The 21,931-nt window shown below is 51.4% G+C and overlaps 8 protein-coding genes across 8 annotated transcripts; 2 read left to right on the top strand and 6 right to left on the bottom strand.

Moving 5' to 3' along the window:
* Window positions 1-47: 47 nt before the first annotated feature.
* Window positions 48-1,958, bottom strand: Z517_06662 (uncharacterized protein; the record flags this gene model as incomplete). Its single annotated transcript, XM_013428401.1, has 1 exon — window positions 48-1,958. One exon carries the CDS (start codon window positions 1,956-1,958, stop codon window positions 48-50), a length of 1,911 nt encoding a protein of 636 aa, XP_013283855.1.
* A 1,061-nt stretch (window positions 1,959-3,019) lies between these two features.
* On the top strand, window positions 3,020-5,416 carry Z517_06661 (uncharacterized protein; the record flags this gene model as incomplete). The annotated part of the gene is made up of 1 exon (XM_013428400.1): window positions 3,020-5,416. One exon carries the CDS (start codon window positions 3,020-3,022, stop codon window positions 5,414-5,416), a length of 2,397 nt encoding a protein of 798 aa, XP_013283854.1.
* Window positions 5,417-7,209: 1,793 nt separating this feature from the next.
* On the bottom strand, window positions 7,210-8,124 carry Z517_06660 (uncharacterized protein; the record flags this gene model as incomplete). The annotated part of the gene is made up of 2 exons (XM_013428399.1): window positions 7,210-7,850; window positions 7,908-8,124. 2 exons carry the CDS (start codon window positions 8,122-8,124, stop codon window positions 7,210-7,212), a joined length of 858 nt encoding a protein of 285 aa, XP_013283853.1.
* A 1,249-nt stretch (window positions 8,125-9,373) lies between these two features.
* Z517_06659 (uncharacterized protein) lies at window positions 9,374-10,852 on the bottom strand (the record flags this gene model as incomplete). The annotated part of the gene is made up of 3 exons (XM_013428398.1): window positions 9,374-9,937; window positions 9,997-10,418; window positions 10,483-10,852. The coding sequence occupies 3 exons, from the start codon at window positions 10,850-10,852 to the stop codon at window positions 9,374-9,376; spliced, it is 1,356 nt and encodes a 451-aa protein (XP_013283852.1).
* Window positions 10,853-11,284: 432 nt separating this feature from the next.
* On the bottom strand, window positions 11,285-12,388 carry Z517_06658 (uncharacterized protein; the record flags this gene model as incomplete). The annotated part of the gene is made up of 1 exon (XM_013428397.1): window positions 11,285-12,388. The coding sequence occupies one exon, from the start codon at window positions 12,386-12,388 to the stop codon at window positions 11,285-11,287; it is 1,104 nt and encodes a 367-aa protein (XP_013283851.1).
* Window positions 12,389-12,934: 546 nt separating this feature from the next.
* On the bottom strand, window positions 12,935-14,638 carry Z517_06657 (uncharacterized protein; the record flags this gene model as incomplete). Its single annotated transcript, XM_013428396.1, has 1 exon — window positions 12,935-14,638. One exon carries the CDS (start codon window positions 14,636-14,638, stop codon window positions 12,935-12,937), a length of 1,704 nt encoding a protein of 567 aa, XP_013283850.1.
* A 1,081-nt stretch (window positions 14,639-15,719) lies between these two features.
* On the bottom strand, window positions 15,720-17,142 carry Z517_06656 (histone acetyltransferase type B subunit 2; the record flags this gene model as incomplete). Its single annotated transcript, XM_013428395.1, has 3 exons — window positions 15,720-16,845; window positions 16,898-17,063; window positions 17,121-17,142. The coding sequence occupies 3 exons, from the start codon at window positions 17,140-17,142 to the stop codon at window positions 15,720-15,722; spliced, it is 1,314 nt and encodes a 437-aa protein (XP_013283849.1).
* Window positions 17,143-17,600: 458 nt separating this feature from the next.
* Window positions 17,601-21,821, top strand: Z517_06655 (uncharacterized protein; the record flags this gene model as incomplete). Its single annotated transcript, XM_013428394.1, has 1 exon — window positions 17,601-21,821. One exon carries the CDS (start codon window positions 17,601-17,603, stop codon window positions 21,819-21,821), a length of 4,221 nt encoding a protein of 1,406 aa, XP_013283848.1.
* Between the last annotated feature and the right edge of the window lie 110 nt (window positions 21,822-21,931).

The following is a 21,931-nucleotide window of genomic DNA, read 5'->3' as shown; positions in this document are numbered from 1 at the left end:
CTTTTACTCTATGCTCTGTTGAAGTCATCGTAGTGTGGGATAAAAACTTAATGAAACGCCCTCTTGATGGCCCTGTCTAGGTTACCCCTCTGGCTAGCTGCGCTGTTATGTCTCTCCATCTGCAAACACTGCCACCTCAGCCCGCTCCACGCGAGGACCAGGTTGAAGACGCGGTCCCGATCCACAGGGTTTAAGAGGATCGTGAGACCCGTGTCGGCGTCGTCGTTGTCGAGGAAAAAGAGTTGCAGTGCCTTGGCGGAGCGCGAGTGCAGGTGTTTGAGATTCTTGAGCGTTGAGTCTGAGTGGATGTCGACGCTGTCGAGCTTGCGCATCTCGGAGAGAGCGCGAAACGGCCAGTTTCGGTCTTCTTCTCCATCCTTGGAATAGAGCGCGAGACCTGTCCTGCAGACTATCAGGCGCGTGCATCCTTTGACGTTGTCATAGATTCGGAATTTATAGACTCTTTCGCCCAGTCTCTGCGGTGGAGGAGACTCGCTCTGGTCGTCGTCGTCGTCGTCCTCATCTTCTATCCCTTCCTCGCTAGAATCGGTGTCCCTCAATTCAAACTCTGTCAAATCAGCCTCGTCCTTCTCTACCGCCTTTTCTTGCAGTCTCAGCACCGCCAGTTCCGCATGTGTGGGAATGTCCCAAAACACCCATCGGAAATGTGACAATAACAACCTGTATTTGGGAAAGTTGGTGGCGATGGGGTATGTGAGAAAGAATGCGCCGCCAACTACGAACCATACGAGCTTGACGCAGAATGCCATGTCTGCACACAACGTGATAAGAAGACAGCAAGCGAAAAAGAAGAGCGTCGCCAGCGTCATGTTCGGCCGTTCCCACCGGTGGAAGTTCAACAGGATCTCGAGAAAGTTCGCCAGGTCACCGAGCTGTAGCTGAATAGTCGGGCCAACCTCGTCCAACAAGGGTTCCAGCCAGTCATGCTGTCCATGTCTCTGGATAAGTTCGCCCCATGCTTGTACGCGTGCTTCCCGGTCAAAGGCTCTGCTCACACTCTCTCGCACCGCCTGTACAGAGCGCGGGCGGAACCTGTTGCGCAAGGTGGAGTAGATGATGTAAAAGTAGAGGTAGCCCACAATATGTTGGGTGTACCACAGAACACAATAGACAGCCAGCCACTTCGCTGTCCGAGCGGGTGATTTCCACATGTAGATATGTCGGACGTCGACAAAAAAAGACTGCCAGGGCGCTGACGTGATGGCAATCCGTTCAATGATGCGCGCGAGGTCTTCAAGATCAAATGGTGGGGAATCAAAGTCGTCGATGTAACCGGTCGTGAAGTTGCGGGTGTAATAGAGAATCATGTAGCCGAGATATCTCTCCCACTCAAACCTTTCCCCATTTCTAAATTGAGACCGTTCGGGACGAGATATCGGACGAACAACCTTAACACGGGAAACGTGTCGCCCAAGTATCCAGGCTGTCTGCAAGCTTTCTCTTTGATGTTCAATCTTGTGTACGCGATGATGGGCTTCATCCAGCTCGGAGGTGACTGCACTGGTGTCAGCATCCGACGGCTCACTCGAGACTGCGCGAGCCAGAGCGTCGTGGGCATCTAAAAGTTCCTGATCTTGGTCGACAGTCAGGGTCGGATGGCGTTTTCCAAGTTTCCCGGCGGCAATGTGAGTAGCTTTGCTACGCATCACCCGTCGTGGGTGTGTGCTCAGATATTTGACGCTCTTGAAACCATCGTGGAGTGCTTCAGTTGTCGACTTCTTCTCTTTTGGAGATGTGTGCTGAAGCACTCTCGCAGGGTCGAACGCTGCATCGGAAAAAATGTCCTCTTGTTCACCAGAAGATGCATTAGTCTGAGCAGGAGAAAGCAGTTCTTTTGTCTTTGCCTTTGCCCTGTCTTTCACGTGGATGGCACTGTCAAGAAGGTGTCCAATATGGTGCTCGGTCTCGGCCACACTGTCTCTCGGACTCAAGGACATATTAGGTGTTTACAACTAGGAACTCGAGTGGTCAGCATAGGCAAGGCAGAAGGCCTCTCTGGGGAGCTCCATGTCAAGGTAACCATAGTCTGAGGAGCTACTACTGATGTCTATTTTTCAGCCACAGCAGCAAACACCAAGTAGAAGTAACTCGCAGGTTGGCGGCGATTGTGGGAACCAATATCGGATCATTGTGGCGCCAGACAGCACCATCTTCGTTACTACACCTCTGGCAACTTGATCTAGGCCATCTATTCCAAGTTTTGGGCCGTTCAGAACGGCAGCACCGAAAAACAGTGATTGGGTGGATGGGGAAAAGAATGAACTAGACCGAAGCGAAATCTCAAAGGTGGTGGTAGATCGATACCCGCTTGTGCCCGCCACTGACGATAGTCGAGGACGACGGGACGATGGTGATTGAGCAGATGGAATTGAAGGAATGTTGAAGCGAGCCAAACAAGAAACAGTGGCACCAGTGGATCGTTGATCGTTGATCGCACTTTGATCGCAGCGGACAAGGAAATAAATACATGGAGATCTTAGATATGCGGGTTGAGTTGAATACTTGACCGTTTACTGCTACGTTTGCGCATTCATGCGATATCAGGCAGCCCTTCACTACACCTCCACAACCTCTCAATTCTAATTACTTTATGCAAGCAACATGCTCTTCTCGTCATTCTAGAACTAGAGAGATAATCTCACCTTACCAGCTACACTATGAGACACAAATTCAGATCAATGTGGGAAAACTCACATTCACTTCGAGGAGGCCGTCCTCGTAAACGTCAAAGATCCTCCCTGCCTACAGCCGCGTTGGTCACGGGCTCAGCAAGTGAATCGAAGCAGGTGAACATGGACATATATTGAATGTGTTCTGCCTGACCTCCAATAACAAACAAACAAACAGTCAAGTCTTGATATTGTTCTCTTTCCTATTCATGCTCATTCATTACCACCTCGCAGATACCTGTGTTGACCATCCTGTCCATGACCAATGCTTTGGATTTTGTCTGCTTTCTTTGATCCTTATGTCCTAGCATTCTCTGTCGCGTGTCAATATGGACGACAATCCACCTCCGAAAAAGAAATCGCGCTTCTTTAGTAACGGAAAAAGTAAAGTTGGCAGTATCTTGCACCCGTTCCGAAAGCAGTCGCAGACAGACGACGCGACTTCGCCAGATAACAATACGGACGACAACCATCAGCCTGATACTAATGGCCTCCCATTGCTGTCCAACGTTGCGACTCCTTCTGTCGCGCAAGCATCATCTCCAGCTCACCGACAGGCTGACGATGTGAACTCTGATCTGGTGGGTCAAAGCCAAACTCCAAAGTCCACGTTGAATGGCTCCGTGGTCCAGGCAGACCCTGCGGCCAACGATCAACATCAAGTTGATGGACAAGACGACCCTCCACAACCATATGTTACAGATAGTGAGGCTGAAACAGACTTGGAGACGAGCTCTGACTCCGAAGGTGATCAACATAGAGAGGATGTTGGTAAGAGCGACCAAGAGAATGTCACACCAGATGGAACTCAACAGGCAGACTCGGGTATACCTGATGTGGATCAAACGAGTTCCAGGAACAAACGCAGAAATGCCATCTACGGCGTCGAGGCTCTTCTTCCATCTGGTCCACAAAGCTCGAATGCACATGGACAAGGGGCTTCTCCAAGCTCAAACCCGATCCTAACACCTCAGCCCCCAGGTCCACTGGGAAATAGCTACACTTTTGGCGGTGTCCCTACCAACCCTCATGTTGTTCCAGCTGGCGGACAGTACGCGTTCAACTTCCGTACGTCGCACATGGTGCCCACGTCACCAACCGTGCAACAAGCTGGAAGTGATGGCCTAAGCCACCCACTGGGTTCTGGTCTAGCACGAATCGCACAGCAAACCGTCCATGCGGATACTGGTCCCCTCGGACAACGAAAGGAATCACTGCCAACAGACCCCTCGGCAACTGTCACGGGTACTTATGTGGACATGGACCGGGACGAATATGGTCGTCGGCTTCGAAAATTCCCTTCGCGGATGCCACGTCCCCCGGCTCATCACGGCATCCATGTTGCCCCAACCACACCACCCCAGCTCGTGAATCCAGACTCCCTCGTCCCAGAACACATGTACACTTCGCCTAACCGAATTGAACACGCCCAACAATTCGCTCGCATATCTCTCAAGCGCAAAAGACCCGAAGCGATCCTTCCCCCTCCATCATATGTCTACCAGCGCACGGGTGACCCGAATTTCAGCATCTTCCAGGGCTTCCTGCTCTACCCGGAATTATGCTTCACCCTGGCAGCACACCTGCCTGTCAAGGACTTGATTAACCTGTACGCGATCAGTAAGGACTTCCATACCATTCTTGACACGCGGTTCACAACTGTGATTCTCTCACAAGCCACCGCCAAAGCCCCCGAAAGTGCCCGGACATTTATGTTCCGCAGCTTCGCACATCTCTGCCGCTCGGACCCTGCCGCACGCCTCCCTCACCCGAATGCCCGTCTCGCAGCACACAGCATCCCTCGCCGGATACCTTCTTTCCGATGGCTCAAGATGATTATGCACCGCGAAAAGGTCATCCATGAACTCATGACCGTTTTTGCCGAAGACGGTATCCCTCTCCCGGCAAGATGTGCGTTGGCACTTAAGAGACTGTGGTTCATGCTTGACATCCCCGACAATGCTCGGCGCATCGGGTACTGCCATAACCGGCACATGATGACGGACTTGGACCTGTACTTCTCGGCGTGCTTCTTCACGAAGCTGGACATGAGACTCAACGATCCTGTTTCTGGAGAGAAGAGGGACGGAATGCGAAAGCTACTTCTGACACAGCGTGGTTTCACCACTATTCTACGGGTTCTGAAACGTGATATCTGGACAACCCGGTTCGACGCGTTGAGAGAGTGGGTCAAGTGCAAATATACACCGTTGCCGGACGAGCTGGGGATGAGCATCTTTGGCATTCCGCCGCACAGAATTGGCAAGGGACGGCTGGAGTACTGGGGTCTCCGGAGCGCCCATCAACTTGGTCGGCGGCCGGAGATGCTTTTACGGCCAGATCAGTTGATCATTCGAGAAGCATTCAGGCGCGGGATCCGCTTCGACAAGCACTACCTCAAGTTCATGCTGTACGGATACGTCCGCCCGGACACGCTGGAGGACTATGCGCCGCGCACATACGGGCGGAGGATAGCTGAGATCAAGGACGACGAGTATGAGGTTGATGACGTGATTGGTGGTGTTGCCGCTCTCGGCTTCGACGATGAAGGCTTCGATCCCCTCCTGGATCTCGGACAGCCCAGGCACGTGAGCAGGTTTACCATCGTCAAGGAAGAAATGTCCACGCGGGAGAAGGGGTTGAGGCAGGCCGAAGAGGAGCTTTTGAAGAGCTGTCACGAGTGGTGGGCGCGCGAGCAAGAGCAGAACCGACAAAGCCGGAAGTAGAGGAGAGAGGAGTGTTGCTGGGGATGGCAGCACCGAGACTGAACTGAGGTGCTGGGGGTTTTTCACGTGGACTTTAGAGATGGCAGTGTTATCCACGCTGATTAGAGTGGGCTGACACTAAGGGATCCTTTACACCTCGCGAAAGATTCCCCTACGTCTACTTATTGCCCAGCTACGCAGCCCTCAGTACCGCGGACAGTTAGAATCACGCCGAGATGTACATGGGCAGAGGAGAGGAGAGGAGAGGGGACGAAAAGGCAGAGGACAGGCAGGGTGAAACGGGAAGAAAAGGGGACGGAAATTGAGATGAGAAAATGAAAAGTAAAGGAGCTCAATGATAGAAATACAGACAGAGAAACGGACAGACAAACAGATAAACCGCTGGCATTGAGAGATCCTGTCCCCATCTTTTCCTCACTCGTTCATTTTTAAAATCCAAGCTTAAATACAGACCGTGTACACCAGGTAGATAGATAGGAAGATGGACATGACGAGGTCGTAGATGTAGATTTAGAGGTAGATGTAGAATGAATACGTATCAGCAGCACAGCACAGCACAGCACAGCACAGCACAGCACAGTACTCGGTATAGTGGAGCGAAGTGTCGTAGAGTATCGTATGGCACAGGAGTGAAAAAAATAATAGAATTTGCATATCCTGAGTGCACCACACCTCGTACAGAGTGTATACCTATGTAGGTACACACACACATACGAGGTACATATGGCAAACTATTTTTATCGAGGTGTTGAGAAACGACGACAAGAGTGAACATGTCGAGGAGGACATGGTCAGGGGAGCTCAAAAATAGGATAGTCGAATCAAATAAATCCAAATCAATCAATCAAATCGCTTGCTCTAGAACAATAACAAACATTTCTGGTTCTGGTCCCGGTTCCGGCTGCGTGCAACATTACATTGACCCAAACTCCTTTGAATGTCCGCCAAATAGTCGTACAGCGTAGTGGTTGGAGCATCTCTTTTGAGTGTGTAGGCCAAGGAGAAGTCTCGAGGTATAGCTTGTTCTAGCAATATCGTCTTGCGTATCTCCTTGGGTGACGAGCCTCCGAGGTCTGGCATCCTCCATAGTCTTAGGCCAAATGTTGTTCAAGGCGGTCACCATGAAGAGACTGTCTGTGTACGGAGATAGCAGACAGACACGGCTAGAAGTATCGCGTTGGCAAAGACGGGGCGTGGCGTACAAGTAGTCCTTCAAGGTGGGTACGAGATATCAACTGGACTCGTGACTCTCTTCATTCTGCACTCGTTAGGGGCCGAAGATTGTAGCCACTGTCGCGCTGGAACTCCCCACCATGATGTTATCGGGCACCAAGATGCACGGCGACATGATGCAGAGTATCGCTTTGAGTAGTGGGTAAAAGCTGTTGAGTCCGGCCTCCGGTTTTTATTGGTCGTCCAAATCCATTAAAGCACCGTCCATAGCCAGTCGTACGAACTCCCCATATGTACAAGAACATGTTTAGTCGGGATCTGCAATGCATTATTGATAGACACCTTGATCTCGGTAGTCATAACAGGGGATGTTAATGTCGAGTCAGCATTTAGTCTTGAAAGACGTCGTAAGGCGGAAAGGGATCGGACTCCGCTGTTCGACAATGCGGTTAGTGTTCCCCACACTTGATGGATTCACCCTGGCTAGGTCCATGTCCAAGGCACATTCTTCACACGGCGTTCCACATTTTCGATGTTGATCAAATACGCATTTGGGAAATTTTGCTGAAATGGTTGATTCTCTGCAGAGACATTCTCTCACAACGGGCGAGTCGAGTTCGTTAAGGCTGTGAATCCGGCTTGGACTTGATGTCCAGCTTTGCCTCCGATCCCACAAGGGTCTTAGCCTCGGACGATAGCACGGTTTTGATATCGTCCTTTGGCTGTGAGGGACTTGACCCATCCATCTCTGAATGTGTGTAATCGCCCGGCATCTCTTGCGGGGCTGGCCAGTGCGCATCACCTGGAGCTTCGACGGCCATCACTGCTGACGGCATTTCCACTGGGACTTTCTTCTCGTCGGTTGGCATTTCGGCTGAATAGGGAGGTGCAGCCATTGTATTGTCGGCTTCAAAAACTCTACCGGCCTCTCCATCTTGTCGCTTCCGCCGGTTGCCCCTGACCACCAAGAAGACAATCAGGGCGACAAGTAACAGGCCCCCCACAGCTGCAGCAATGGCGATGCCAGCTTTGGCGCCCCCAGAAAGGCCTGTGTCGGTGTTGGAAGAATCAGACGTCGACACCGGAGAAGGGTCGGGAGCTCCAGAGGGAACCACTGATGGCTCGGCAGATGTTGCAACGGAAATGCTCTGGCAGTCGACAGAGAATTGACTAACGTTGGTTGCGGTCATGCAGTCGGAGAAGGCAGCAAGGAACAAAGTCGTTGAACTGCAGTAAGCGACATCACTGCCATATACCGTGACTAGCCAATATCAGCATCCCCCTCAGACATGTTTGGTAACCCTTCCTCCGCACTCACCTGCACATGTCTGGTCTAAACTGGTGACCATGAAACTAAGAAAGCCCTGCGTGTTTGTCGGAAAAGGTGTACAAGTACCATCGTCTGGACCTGTCGTCACACTCTTGAATTGGGAGCACTTGTTGTCAGAGTAGAATGTGATGTTGGACAAGGCTACGACTTGGTGAAATTGTAGGGCAGACCACACAAGCGTGGTCATCAGGCTAAGGAACTTCATTACTGCAAAGGAAACTTGAGAGGCACAGGCATGAAAAGCAAGGAGATGGGATAGAAAACGAGTGTGTTGCTTGCACGCAAAGATCAAAGGAGGGAAAATTGGAACCGGATCTGCGGTGTGGGAGGACGAGCAAGACGACTTTTGTGATTGTGACAAAAGGCCGCAAACCAGTGAGGCCCGGGACAACGGCTGGGAAGGATTCGGTCTCGCCAAAGTAGCTGTGAAACGTCAGCCAAAGTAAGGACCAATGCGGCATAAGCAGAGCAAGCGAGATGGTCTGACGACGAGTAGTTACTGCGGTCGAGGAAGCATGGCAGGGAGATTTGGCTGGCGGCCAAGGCAGATGTTGCAAAGTTCGCGCTGGTGATGGCGGATGAAACGGCGACGATGGATCAACTATTGGTCAACAGGATCAGCCCAGCACACAGGTCGTGGACTCGTAGAACACCAGCTGAAGGGGGCCAAAGTGTCCTGGGCCACAGACAAGGCCATTTGTTTTTTTGTCAGGGGCCACAGGCTGAAGGCACGAAGGATGAATTGACGTAGATTGATTCTTTAGGTCTGGACGAGGTGGAGCGATTGCCAGGAACGGAAGTCAAATCTCGGTAGTGTTGCACAAGTCTCATCAGGAGGTCGGCGAGCCGGTCAGCCCTACAAAATGACGAGCCTCTAGTGGTCTGTGAGCAAAAGAACGAAGTAGGTAAGAAAGCGACGATTGTGGACAAGCGCAGGATGGGCGCAGGGAGATGATCGGCATCGTAGAGAAGCGGCGGCGGTGAGGGCGCAGTCACTCAAATGACAGTCAAATGACAGTGGACACGCACGCAACCAGCCCTGTTGCTTGTGGAGTGATAGGTGATGGTCAAATCTCGTCTTCATGGTTGAAAGGATTCAACTCCTTTCCCTCTACCGAGTACTTGTACCTCGTACAATTACATATGCGTGTCTCGTGCGTAGGGATGTGCTTTGTAGGCCAGCTCGGACAACGTCATCCTCCTGTGTTTGGCCAGCTCGAGTGCACGTGAGGACTATAGTAGTGTTACTCGGACGCGCACGCGTGCCTCCTGGCTCACTCCAACAGACCTCTGGCTTCAAAACGCCAGTTGATTCAAATGTCCGGGTATCACAACATGCGTGGCCTTTTCTTTCCCTTTCCAAAACCCCCATGACTTCCTCCAACGCCTTGCTGTCTAAAGGTACATTAAATGCTTCAGAATGCGCCCCCTGCACATAGCAACCCTCTGACTGCTCATAACCCGGCGACATCTCCCTCAAGCACTGCTCTGGCGAACCGCGTGTTTCCCGAATCCGCGATCCTGCCTCCAATAACCTCTCCAAGCTTGTCAATTAGCTGGCTCCGTGTGTTGGCTGCAGTTTCAGCTGAGTGCCCATTCATCATGGGGATGTCATCGTCTACCAGTGTCCCGAGGGCATTCAGGATCGCACTGACGACCTTTTCTGCCTCGGCCTTCTTCATGCTTGACTCCTGGATATCCTCCTCTAATAGCTCCCCATACGCTTTGACATTGGGTAGTATCAGCTGTCGAACCACTTCCGCTCCACCAATGGCTTTTAATCCAAGGATGGCGCCGTAGTGGCTGCCATATGGCTTCTTGGGATCGAGGAAGGTCTTCAGGCAGGATCGCGCTAGACGAGGTTTGAGGTTATGTGAGTATTTGGAGTATTTGTTGCAGAGATGGCCCAACAGGGACCCAGCTAGATCGCGGAGGTCGTAATGATCAAGTGCCCCAATGCCAGTGCCCAAAGTGCGTCCAATCAAGCAGGTCAGTACCGGGGGGATCATTGAGGCAACCTGTCAGCCCAGTTAGCCTACAGCCCACGCAATCTGCTATTTCGTTAGAGGGTACGCACGTAAGGGGTCAAATTGAGTTTGTCGTTCCGGGTCAAGGCATCCGTGAGCATCATCATCTGCGTGAGCACGAATAGATCCTTCAAGTTGTGCGTGACCTTTTCCGCTACAAATTGCACAAAATAAGGCACCAGCTGATGTAGACCGGGGTCTTCTTTCAGGCTGGCCAACCCTGCCGCGCGATACTCCGGTTGTGTTTCGTCCAGCACTGACGCGCAGACCTTCTCAAAGTATAGCTGTAATTCTTTGGAGAGGATGTGTTTGACCTGAGGTTTCGTCGTTGTGGTGTTGTCAGCACCGCTCATCGCAGCCAGGGCAGGGTTTGCATTCGGTCCTTTGGGGACTAATTCGAGATTCCTTGCTTCGGTCGAGGTCGGGTTTTGAGGTATTGAAGGTTGAACACCCTCCACAGCCAGCCAGTGAGCTACATTAAACGCAGGTCAGCAAATGGTCGCACGAGTCCCTCAGGCATAACATTTCCCACGCACCTGTGAATGTGACTTCTCTCGGCACCTTGGGGAGAGGCGCGTTGATGAGCTTCTCAAAATCCATCTCTTCATCCTCCACGTAGAACAGCGGTTGTCCTGGTCCCAATGACGCCTCCCCATATTTCAACGGCCGAGTAGACTCATAGCCATAAAGAGGTTCAACGTCCAGCACGCGCAGTGCCTGTGAGATGTCTTGTGACCAGAGGATGGTTCGGCGGGCATGTTTCATGAACTTGAGCGCTTCTTGTAGGACTTGGGAGATGCGGTATTCGACATCGCGACACAGCGCCTGATTGACTTCTTTGTTCAGATTCAGGATGCCCACCGATTCGGCGACATCTCTGACCGTGTCTTGCCCCCAGAGTGTCATCTTGCGGTTCTTGAACTGGTCAGCGGTCGGAGGTACCGAGGAGAGAAAGTGGGAGAGGAGGAGTGGGCGAGGAGACAGGAGACCGAGTGATTATTGATCACGCAGCGTTGCTGGCCATTAAAGGTTTGACAAGGATAAGAAGTGATATAGCATCAAGGGAAATTCTCCGGCTGCGAAGTTGTCCCCAGGTGCACCTGCAGTGGGGTGTTTGGGTGTGCAGTTTGTACTGTTTGAATCTGGACATGAAATAATATGGAGTGAAGGTCCCCACTGCTCTCGCCTGCGCTGCGGACCAATTATCACACAGAACCTACAAATATACTGCCATATATTATGTACCTCTATCGTTACACTTCATACTCGCTCTTTTCTTCCCTATCTTCATACCAGATACGACGACTTGAATTCGCCAGACGCAAGTCAACGAGTTTCTCATATTCCATCTGAGACTCGCCACACCAATCTTGCACCGCTGACCTTCTTGTCCCGTAGCATTTTCAACGCCTTTTCTGCCCTTTGTAACATTGTTTCCCCTTCGACAATAACCTGCTCATTTGCTTCAATAATACCTTTGGCGAGACAATCAGGCATGATGTCACTCTGCAGATGTTCCGCCAGGAACTTGTTCTCCAAGTAATAGTGCGTTCGAACGCCCACCGCTTGCACTCCTTGCGGCCAATGGGCCGCCTTGGCTACATCCATCTCGTATATCGGCTTCACTCCCTCAGCAGCGTCTTTCACAATGATTGGCAGCAGAATCGCGACTTTTGCGCCGGTCTGTGGCCTCACAATTCGTGATATGGGCACCACACTGCCGTCGAGGCTGCCAATACAGTCGAGGATGAAATGGAACCCACTAGATCCAGTCTGGGCATCCGTGAAGGCGGTAAGTTTCTGCTCGATTCCTGGATCGCGATAGTCGAAACACTCAGCTGCGCCATAGCCACGTAATTTCGCATGATGCTTTGGGCTAGCCGTTGTGACGATGTTGCTATACCCATACCACTTCAAGACTTGTAAGGCGTACTGTCCCACGCTGGAACTTCCGCCCCAAATCAATATCCACGAACCCCTCTCCCTTGGCGTATATCCCTCCGGTTTCGGCCAGGGCAGTTCGAAACCGAAATCCTTTGTGAAGGTGTGCCATGCAGTCACAAAGTTGTTGGGGACTGTCACTGCCTGTTGCATTGTGACATTGGGGGGAATCTTGCCGAGCAAGAACTCTGGCGCAACCACGTATTCCTGATGTGCTTTCTCGGCTGGGGTACGCCAGGTGAAGCCAAAGACTTTGTCCCCAACCTTCAATTTGGTGACATCCGGTCCAATTTCAACGACAGTGCCAGCAACACCGTCGCCTAATATCTGCGGATGTTTGACCAGAAGACCGCCGTCAGCCTGGTGTAAGTCCAGGGGCGTCGAGGCAGTCCATTCACATCGAACTCGAACTTCGTTTGTAGTTGGTGCTGTAGTAGGCATCTGAAGCACTTCCAGCGGCAGACCTGGGCCAACGGTCACAACAGCGGGATGCGTGCTCATTGTGGATGCCGACAGACGATATGCTGATATGCTCTTCGGGTTCTTGGTAGATGGTGCTGTGGTTGGTGAGTACGTTGCTGAAGGACACTCCGGGGTAGCGATAAAGGTGAAAGCCAGGACGTGCAATGCATGGCTTTATATACACAACATGCGGCATTTGTCTGGACCGCCATGACCAAAAGCACATCTCCTGTGTTTTGATCGCACCCCAATCATTCTTCCAGTTGTAGAACTCACAGTTTGCCCATTACTAAGGAGCGGAGCATTACGGTGGGTCATACAGCCCAAAATTTCGTCCGTTGCCAAGTCTCGTGATTAACATCGAACACGAGTGGTGGCAAAGGTCTCAATGCGTCCTGTTTGGATGGAATATTCTGGAGATATGTGCCAATAGAGAAGTCGCTGTTGTTCCTTGGTAGATGCCCTGATGATCCGTGCTGCTGCCGTCCTGGTTTCAATTTGCTCGACTGAATCCGTCATCGGTCGACAGGTATATTGGCTTCTCCCCATCCCCAGAACTAAAGCGAACTTGGGGTGGACTGTGCTCTAGTCATAAAAGGTTGACTTTGGGTCAAATGGTGGGATGTCCGAGGCCATTCTCATATGGGTATCACCAATTTGGATGAGTTTTTGTACTACCCAATCTCTTTCTAGTCCAGGCTCGAACACCATCAAGCACAGTCTGAGAGCGAAGATGATAAAAAACGGTCCCAGAAAAGATGATGTCAACATGAACGGCGCAGTCCGACACATCTCTCGAGCAATTTCCCGATTCTCCATAAGGTACAGGTCGTGCTTCTCGGGCGCGACATCTTTTTCGATGTCCTTTAAAATGAGGTTGAGGATGACCATGATTGTCCAATAGCCAACGTGGGTTGACGCAACAAATACGTTGACAAAGATGTACTGTTTTGGAAAGACGGGATCCATGGTTTCCATTGACAAGGTTTCGAGGCCTTGTTGCTTCAGGGCTGCTCGGAGTCTTAGATTGATAGATTTGAGGTTGGCTCTATGCAATCGCGTCCTTGCGAGGAGCGTCTCTAAATGGGCCGCATATTGGTCGGGGGGCAACTTCCGTCGTGCCTCGCCTAAATTCCGAGAATCGCGTAAAGTCTTTGGAATAAAGATGTGCTCCATGTAGAACTCCTCGGCGAGGTCGAAAATCCCCATTCGCTCGTCAGGAATACCAGTGGCTCGTAGATCTTCATGAATCTTCTTGGCCATTTCTATCCATTGGGGCTCGGCTAGAAAGCAGGCTTCTCCTCTCATGAAGGCATCAATGACGATGGTATGGCGGTAAGCAAGGTAGACATCCCGATCCAGTCCTGCTAGGTGACGGTCTGGTCCACGAATGCGCATCAATGTCCCGGCGCCACCAGCATGGCGCACCCAGGACTGATTCGAGTCGGAAGCAAACATCTCGTAGAATGAAAGTAGAATCGTTGCAGACAGCGTCTCGGTCGACATCCCCTTGGTATCATCAGTGAGCGACTGATTGAGAAGACGCAACGCTTTGCCGTAGTATTGTCTTGATTCTTGCACAAATACATCCGTCCGTTGCGTTCGACTCAAATGAACCAAAGAGACTGCGCGAACCGCCGTATCGAGGAGTTTTGTACCGAAAAGGGCAGGTAACTGGGCCAGCCAATTCTGGTGGCTTCGCATCTGACGAGGAAGCAAAAGTGGACCGTGGCCCCCCAACGAGGAAGAAAAGGTGTTGAGAAGTTGTTCTTGTACTAGGTTGGGAGAGTAGATGGGGTTATTGAGTGTCATTTTTGACGGGATCTCCAGGTAGATTGAGTCGTCACCGAGAGGACCGCCCCAGCCGGTTGTTGAAATTGTCGCCCCCCAAAGATCGGAATCAGGATATATCTGGCTCTCTAGCATGTTAAAAAAGGTATTACGAGCCGGTAGCACTTGGCTGGGTCGATAGTGACGTGCTTCTAGATCCGGCGTATTGAAACGGGTGATTAGGTCGGTTGAACCTTCGGGCGAAGACTCTGTTGACTGACTTTGATGGCTCGTAGATGGCGACACGCTGTCGGACTCGGTCCTCGACTCTGATTCATCCCCTTGACCAAAGCGCTTTCGGAGTTTTGAGCCTTCATCGTAAATCCTCAGATCGGAGTCGTATCCTGGGCAGGGTCGGTTGCCTCTGGCGCAGTTATTGCAGATTGGGCGTGTCAAGTCACACCTGACTCGACGCTTGACGCATATGCGACAGCCTTTGCTCCTTGGGATACCGACCATACCTAACGGGAGGGAACAGGCATTAGGAGCAAGAGGTAGTCAGGTTCTTAGAGGGAACGCGGCGTCCTCTGAAATGGGGGCGAAGAGATGTCTCGAAAGGTGATCAAACTCCAGACGAAGGGCAATCATGCCAGCAGCATTCTTTATCATTAGAAAATGGGTCTTGGATACCACGTGTGGTCGTATAGCCGGGGGAAAAAGAGAATGGTTGATGCCTGATCAGACTCTGTCCATCCCCCAAGGTACGAGTGGGTTGGAGTACCTCGTATGAGCGGCTGTATTGAACGATGGCAGATGTCGATGCGACAGGGCCGAGGGATACGAGAACCAATGGGCTCCTCCGAAAGGGCGGTCACTTGTCGGGCACTTGCGGGGACTCGGTGGGCGATGACGACAAGCCTAGCATCAACTGTGGCACAGTCTTATAGGTGTCACAGGCCCCTTGAACTTGGGGCCGGGAAAGCCAATAAGGGGTTGATCGCAGACAAGCATTTTTCCAGACGCCCACTATGGCTAATGAGGCGCAGTTTTAATTGAGGAGCCTACTAAAGCTCAGCATCAGCAGCCCTTTCAGCCCATCCTAGTACCTAGCCTCGCTACCTACAAAATGTAGGCGCGTAGGTACTGTTAGAGACTCGTTATCTGTATTGGGCAGGGTCCCCCCATGTGCCTGCACGGCTGATTCCGCTGTGCGCAGCCACACCACCTGTAGACGAAGTACGAGCGATATTCTAGATCTTTCAATATGAGTACCACGCTGCTAGAATCCGATTAAACAATTCGTTCTGGTGGCTTTTGCCATCCGAATCGCGTCTCATGGTGCTGGTTCCCTGTGAAATGACTTAGCAATGTCCACCCATGGTCCTTGCTCTGCCCTCTCGATAGTCCGATGCTTCGACCATTCCCAGTATGCAAAGCCACGGGCGCCCGCAACGAAACCACGCTCAATGCAAATGATGGTATTGGTACACCAGAAATGCTCCAGGCTCGACCCAAACCACCATTTTTCCACTTGTCAGCTTTGACTCCAGACCGCAGAGCCTAAGCCAGACACTCTCGTCATCAGTATACTTGATTTCGTTCACCCTTCCAGCTCATTCATTGGGACATCTTCATCGTCAGGACCAACAATAGCCTCTGCAACCTTCCACACCTGGATCAAGTTGTCATCCGCTGCACTGCACACCACCCAGGGAAGGTTTTTGTTCCATGAGAAATCGCTGATCCGGTTGGTGTGTCCTCCGTGCATGAAAAGAAGCTCGGGGGGTCCGTCTTCACCATCTTCAGGATTCTGTTCCTCGCCGACTTTGGACAAGTCCCAAAACATTATCCTTCGATCATAACTGCTTGATGCCAGAACCGACTCTTCGAATGGATGCCATTCCAATGTCGTCACACTGTCCTTGTGCCCCTCGAGAACGTGCAGCTTGTCCTTGAGATTTCGGAGATCCCATAGAGCAATGGTCTTATCGGCACTTCCAGTGGCCACCACAGTATCCACTGAAAGGTTGAACGCAATGGCGTTGATTGCATCCCGATGCTGGTTCTCGCCCTTGGCAGCTGATCGGGTAGTTTCACCTTGTCTAAGATCCAAAAGTTGCATGGTGAGGTCGTCGGAGACAGTTCCCACCAGATTTGGAAGGAGGGGATGGAATTGCACATCATTTACGATTCCCCAGTGATGGGTGTAACGACGAGCCTCGTTGAGTAACTTGTTAGTTTTAGTGGCCTGTGTGATGTCCCAAAGTCGGACTGTAAAGTCTTCGCTGGCCGTGGCCAATTGACCAGCGTGGAAGGGATCCCAGCTGAGACCGTAGCCCTCCTTGGTGTGCCCACTGAGCTCTATCGTAGGATTAGGTCTTCCTGAAGGCAGGCCAGGAAGCTTCGATCGGTCCCAGATCATGACTCGCCCGTCCGTGCACATGGTAGCGATAATGTTCGGGTTGTCGGGCTGGTATCGTGCCTTGTTGACCTCGCCAGGGTGATCAATCTTCTGGACAATATTGAACTTGACTTCAATTTGATTTTTGCCTGTTGATCCTCCACCGTATCCACCGATTTCTCCTGTCTCTTCATTGTAGTCTTTCACATCTGGTTTCTTGCGATTGGGCAGTTGGACGCTGGCCACTTCTAGGTAGTTCGGTTGGCCTTCAGCCGTATGTGTGCCAATCAATAGACGGTGTTTGGAGTAGTCGGTGTCGCGTACCCTGTTCGCATTAGCCATAATACCACAATGGCCGAGGAGAGCAGGTTTCTTACGCCGTGACGTCTGGGAACCACTGGGTTGTAAGGGTAGGCCAATCCAGGGCCGTACTGAGGATCATATCATAGAGAAAAGGAGCGTTCTTCTTCCACGTCTTGTATTCTTCATTGATGATTTTCTGCTCGGTCTCGGCGTCTTCATTGTTGAACTCTTGGTCGCTCACTTGACATTTAATGCTGGTTAGTAGCTAGACCTGCGCTGTGAATAATGCGGCCTTACTGTTCTCGTCGTCCTCCGCCATTTTGTCTGTGTCAGAAGAGAGCGTGTGTGAACTGAAAGGGATGGAGGCGATCTCAGGACGAAAAGGTGGCGCAGGCCACTCCGATGGCTTATAGGTTCGGTGTCGCTTCTCTGTGCTCTTTGAAGCTCTTGATCAAAGCGACGCGCTGTCTCCAGACTTCAGAAACGCACTGGGACCGACGCGTTAAGTGAACCGCCAAAACAGGACTAGCTCGCCAAGACCGCAAAAGTGGCGATGCCGTCGCCAGATCCTCGACATTCAGCCTCGACTCATCATCAATCCCGCAATAAACATCGTTTACCTTCAAGTAGAGGTGGTTTCTGTAGAACACGCGCCTTGAGCCCTGCGCATCTGCGACCTGCGCCCTTCGCATGTGAAATTCGAGAAGTAGCAGCTTCGTATACCCTCTTTTTCACCGACTTCAACCTACGTCGCTTGGTTCTACGCCCACCGCCACCATGGGTGTTCCAAAATTCTTCCGATGGCTCAGCGAGCGATACCCTGCCATCTCACAGCTGATCGCAGAGAACCGCATTCCAGAATTCGACTGTCTTTACCTCGATATGAATGGCATCATTCACAATTGTACGCACAAGGACTCTGACTCCCCTTCTTTCCGGATGACGGAGGACAAGATGTTCATCGCCATCTTCAACTATATAGAGCATCTTTTCGGCAAGATAAAACCGAAAAAGCTGTTTTTCATGGCCGTCGATGGAGTGGCACCCCGGGCCAAGATGAATCAACAGCGCTCTCGCCGCTTTCGTACCGCCCTCGACGCAGAGAAGGCTCGTGAAAAGGCAATCAAAGAAGGCGTGGAGTTGCCCAAGGAAGATCCGTTTGACAGCAATTGCATTACCCCTGGTACAGAATTCATGGCCAGGCTTACTAAACAGCTCAAGTATTTCATCAGCAAGAAGGTCTCTGAAGACGTCGATTGGCAAGGTGTCGAGGTCGTGTTGTCCGGTCACGAAGTTCCCGGAGAAGGGGAACACAAAATCATGGAGTATATCCGACAAGCCAAAGCGCAGCCTGACTACGACCCCAATGTACGTCACTGTTTGTATGGGCTGGATGCTGATCTGATCATGTTGGGTCTGCTGAGCCACGACCCACACTTCTGCTTGCTTCGCGAGGAAGTTACTTTCGGAAGACAGTCACAAAAGAAATCCAAGGAGTTAGAGCATCAGAATTTCTACCTCATGCATCTTTGCATTGTCAGAGAATACCTGGAGCTGGAGTTCCAAGAGCTAAAGCAGCCGGGCGCTCTTGAATTTGATTATGATATGGAACGAATCATCGACGACTTCATCTTAATGGCTTTCTTTGTTGGAAACGATTTCTTACCCAACTTGCCAAATCTGCATATCAACGAAGGGGCACTGGCACTCATGTTCCAAAAATACAAACAAATTCTCCCAACATTGGGCGGTTACATTAACGAACATGGTGTCATCAACCTCCAACGGTTGGGAGTACTCCTGGATGAGTTGGCGGAGGTAGAAAATCGTTTCTTTGAGGCAGAATACGCAGGCGCCAAATGGATCGACGCGAAACGGAATGGTCAAAATGCAGACGAGCCACTGACAACTTCGCGTGGTCCTGTCAGGATCTCTCCTGAACAAAAGCAGCTCTTCAAGGAGGTGAAGAAATACTTTATATCACCTGTCAACAAGGACCCGGCGACAAAACAGCCACTCAAACTATCTTCCACACTTCCGGCACGAGATCGTAAATTTGTCCAGCAACTCGCCACCGACTTGAATTTGCAGTGGTCCACAAAGGAAGACAGCGACGGCAACCGCTTCCTTCAGTTGGAATTCCCTTCCAAGGGCGCACAGGCAGAGTCGGACGAAGAAGACGAAGAGTCGGAATTGGCCATAATGCGGGTCTTGAAGAGATATGAGAACGCGAAAGTCGAAGAGAGCACCGACGAGCAAGCGCAACAAGACATGCAGAAGAAGTACGACCAAAAGTTTCAGGAATGGAAAGATCAATACTACAAGGAAAAGTTCGGCTGGGGCCTTGAGAACGAAGAGGGCTTAAGGAAATTGGCGGAAAACTACGTACAGGGATTGCAATGGGTCCTTTTCTACTATTATCGTGGCGTTGCTTCATGGCCTTGGTTTTATCAATATCACTACTCACCAATGATTTCGGACGTCAAGAGAGGTCTGGGCGCGGATATGAACTTCAAACTCGGTCAACCTTTCCGGCCATTTCAGCAGCTGATGGGCGTTCTTCCGGATCGAAGCAAGAAAATTGTCCCAGAAGTTTATCACGAGTTGATGACATCAAAAGATTCACCCATCATCGATTTCTATCCCCGAGATTTTGCACTGGATATGAATGGCAAGAAACAGGAATGGGAAGCTGTGGTCAAGATTCCATTCATTGACGAGCGGCGGCTTCTAGATGCTATGGCTTCTAAAGATGCTCTGCTTACCGAAGACGAACGCCTCCGCAATGACTTTGGAGTGAGCTTGAAATTCACGTATTCTCCAGAGGTCGACTACACTTATCCTTCATCATTTGTCGGAATCTTCCCAGATCTGCCGCATTGTCACTGCATCCAAAATGAATTTGAGCTTCCGACAATGGACGGGCTGGAGCCGTATGTGGGTCTGGTGGAAGGAGTCAAACTTGGTATCGCAGCTTTGGCTGGCTTTCCGAGTTTGAAGACGCTGCCATTTACCGGCTCGTTGGGATTCCACGGCGTGAACGTCTTCCAGCAAGACAGCCGCAATGAGAGTATGATCGTCACCTTATCAGATACCGAAACGCGAACCAAAGTGGAGTATGCCAAGGTCCTTTTGGACAGGCGTGTCTATGTTGGATATCCGTTCTTACAAGAAGCAAAGATTGTCAAAGTTTCGGACGAACTTTTCGACTATGTCATGGCGGATGATGGGACAAGCGTGCCTCATCAGATCAGGGCGATCGAGCACTCTGGAAACGAAATCGACCAGTTCCGGAAGAAGGCAGATCGAATTGAGAAGTTCTACAGCAAGAGACTCGGAATGTTGATTGGCGAAGTTGAATCTCTGGTCCACGTCGAGATGCTCAAGGGCCTCAAGAAACTGGACGACGGATCCACTGTCAAGGAATTTGCCGAGCTTCCAGGCCTCGACACCATCCATGCGACTCAGCTTATAGTGGAAAATGTGATCAGCGAGGATGTTCGTTTCATTGAGCAAGCGGCTCGACCCATCGAAGAAGAATTCCCAGACGGTACTAACGCCTTCTTCCTTGGAGATTATGCTTATGGACGCCCTGTCAGTGTCATCGGCCATGAGAACGGCAAAGCAAAATGTTTGATTGCGCTCTCGAAAGCACGTCAGGTGGAGTTTGGACGCGATATTGCCCGGCAGGCAGAAAGGTTGTCACCATATACACCTTCGTACCAGGTTGCCCAGAGCCTCGGCTTGAATCCTCTGGCACTAGCAAAGATCACCTCGTCATTTTCGATCACAGTAGATGACTCCAGAGTGAACCTGGGCCTAAATCTCAAGTTTGAAGCCAAAAAGCTCAAAGTTCTCGGCTACTCGCGCAAAGGCCAGAGCGGATGGGAGTTCAGTCGAGCGGCTGTTGAACTGATTCAACAATACATGATACGATTTCCGCAGTTCATTGCCGGCATCCACAAGAACCCGCAAGGGGACATGTTGCCTGCGACAGCATACTTTCCTGGCGATGAACAGCAGGCCAAAGAAAAAGTGAAAGAGATTCAAGCATGGTTGAAAGAGATTGAGTCAAAGAGCTTCGAGAAAGTCCCGCTCGAAGCCGAGCAATTGGATTCAGAGATTGTGAAGCGCATCGAGCAAGCTGCGGACGAAGCACTTCGCTCAGAGCCTGCTCCGTACAACAAAACCATTGGAGGAGTCCCTCGAAATGCGCTTTTGAAGCCCTCGGATGCGCAATGGCGTCTTGGAAATCAAAGATTTAGTCTCGGAGACAGGGTGATTTACGTGGCTGACTCGGGCAAAGTCCCGATTGCCTCCAAGGGAACTGTTGTCGGTCTGACCCAAACCACAAGGGAAACCTGGCTTGATGTTGTCTTCGACGTCTCTTTTATGAGTGGGACATCGTTGGGAGACCGCTGCTCACCATTCCGGGGATCCACCGTGCCGACATGGTCTGTTTTGAACCTCAGCAATCGACAAGTGCTTGCTTCGTCAAAGGCAAGCGCAAACCGACAAACCAATGGCACAGGGCACTCGCCTCTCACCGTGGCCGGTTATGGCCAACCTGGCATCGGAGGCTCGGGTCAATTACGTCCAGCCGGGACACCTCCAGCATTGCGGGGTACGTGGCGTGGAGCTGTATCTGGCCATGCATCTGGCGGTCGAGGCCAGTTGACCGGAACTTCCATGCCAATCCGGAACATGTCTGGCTCACCTGCCAACGGTCACCGGGGTAATGCGACGAATGGCCAACATGGTCGTGGTGGTCGTGCATCGATGGGTCATGTCAGTGCTCGAGGAGGATACACTATCGTGGATCGAGGAGACGCTCAAACTGGAGTTGTCCAGAACAATCCTAATTTCCGGCCGAAATCGCAGAACAATGTTCCTCCACCTGCAAGCTTGAATCAGCCTGCCACCCCACGGGGTCGTGGTCGAGGACGAGGTGGTACGTCTAGGGGAGGACGAGGTGCAACGCCGCGTGGAGGAGTGTGAGTTGACTCTGCCTACTGGCGCTGTAACCCTGTATGATTAGCAAAACGGTCCTCGGTCTTAGGCAGGTGTATGATTTTCTCTTCGATGGCATGTGGTGAGTCGAGTTGGGG

Source organism: Fonsecaea pedrosoi (assembly GCF_000835455.1).
Source record: "Fonsecaea pedrosoi CBS 271.37 unplaced genomic scaffold supercont1.4, whole genome shotgun sequence".
Lineage (NCBI taxonomy): Eukaryota > Fungi > Ascomycota > Eurotiomycetes > Chaetothyriales > Herpotrichiellaceae > Fonsecaea > Fonsecaea pedrosoi.
This window is presented reverse-complemented; position numbering and strand designations above follow the sequence as displayed.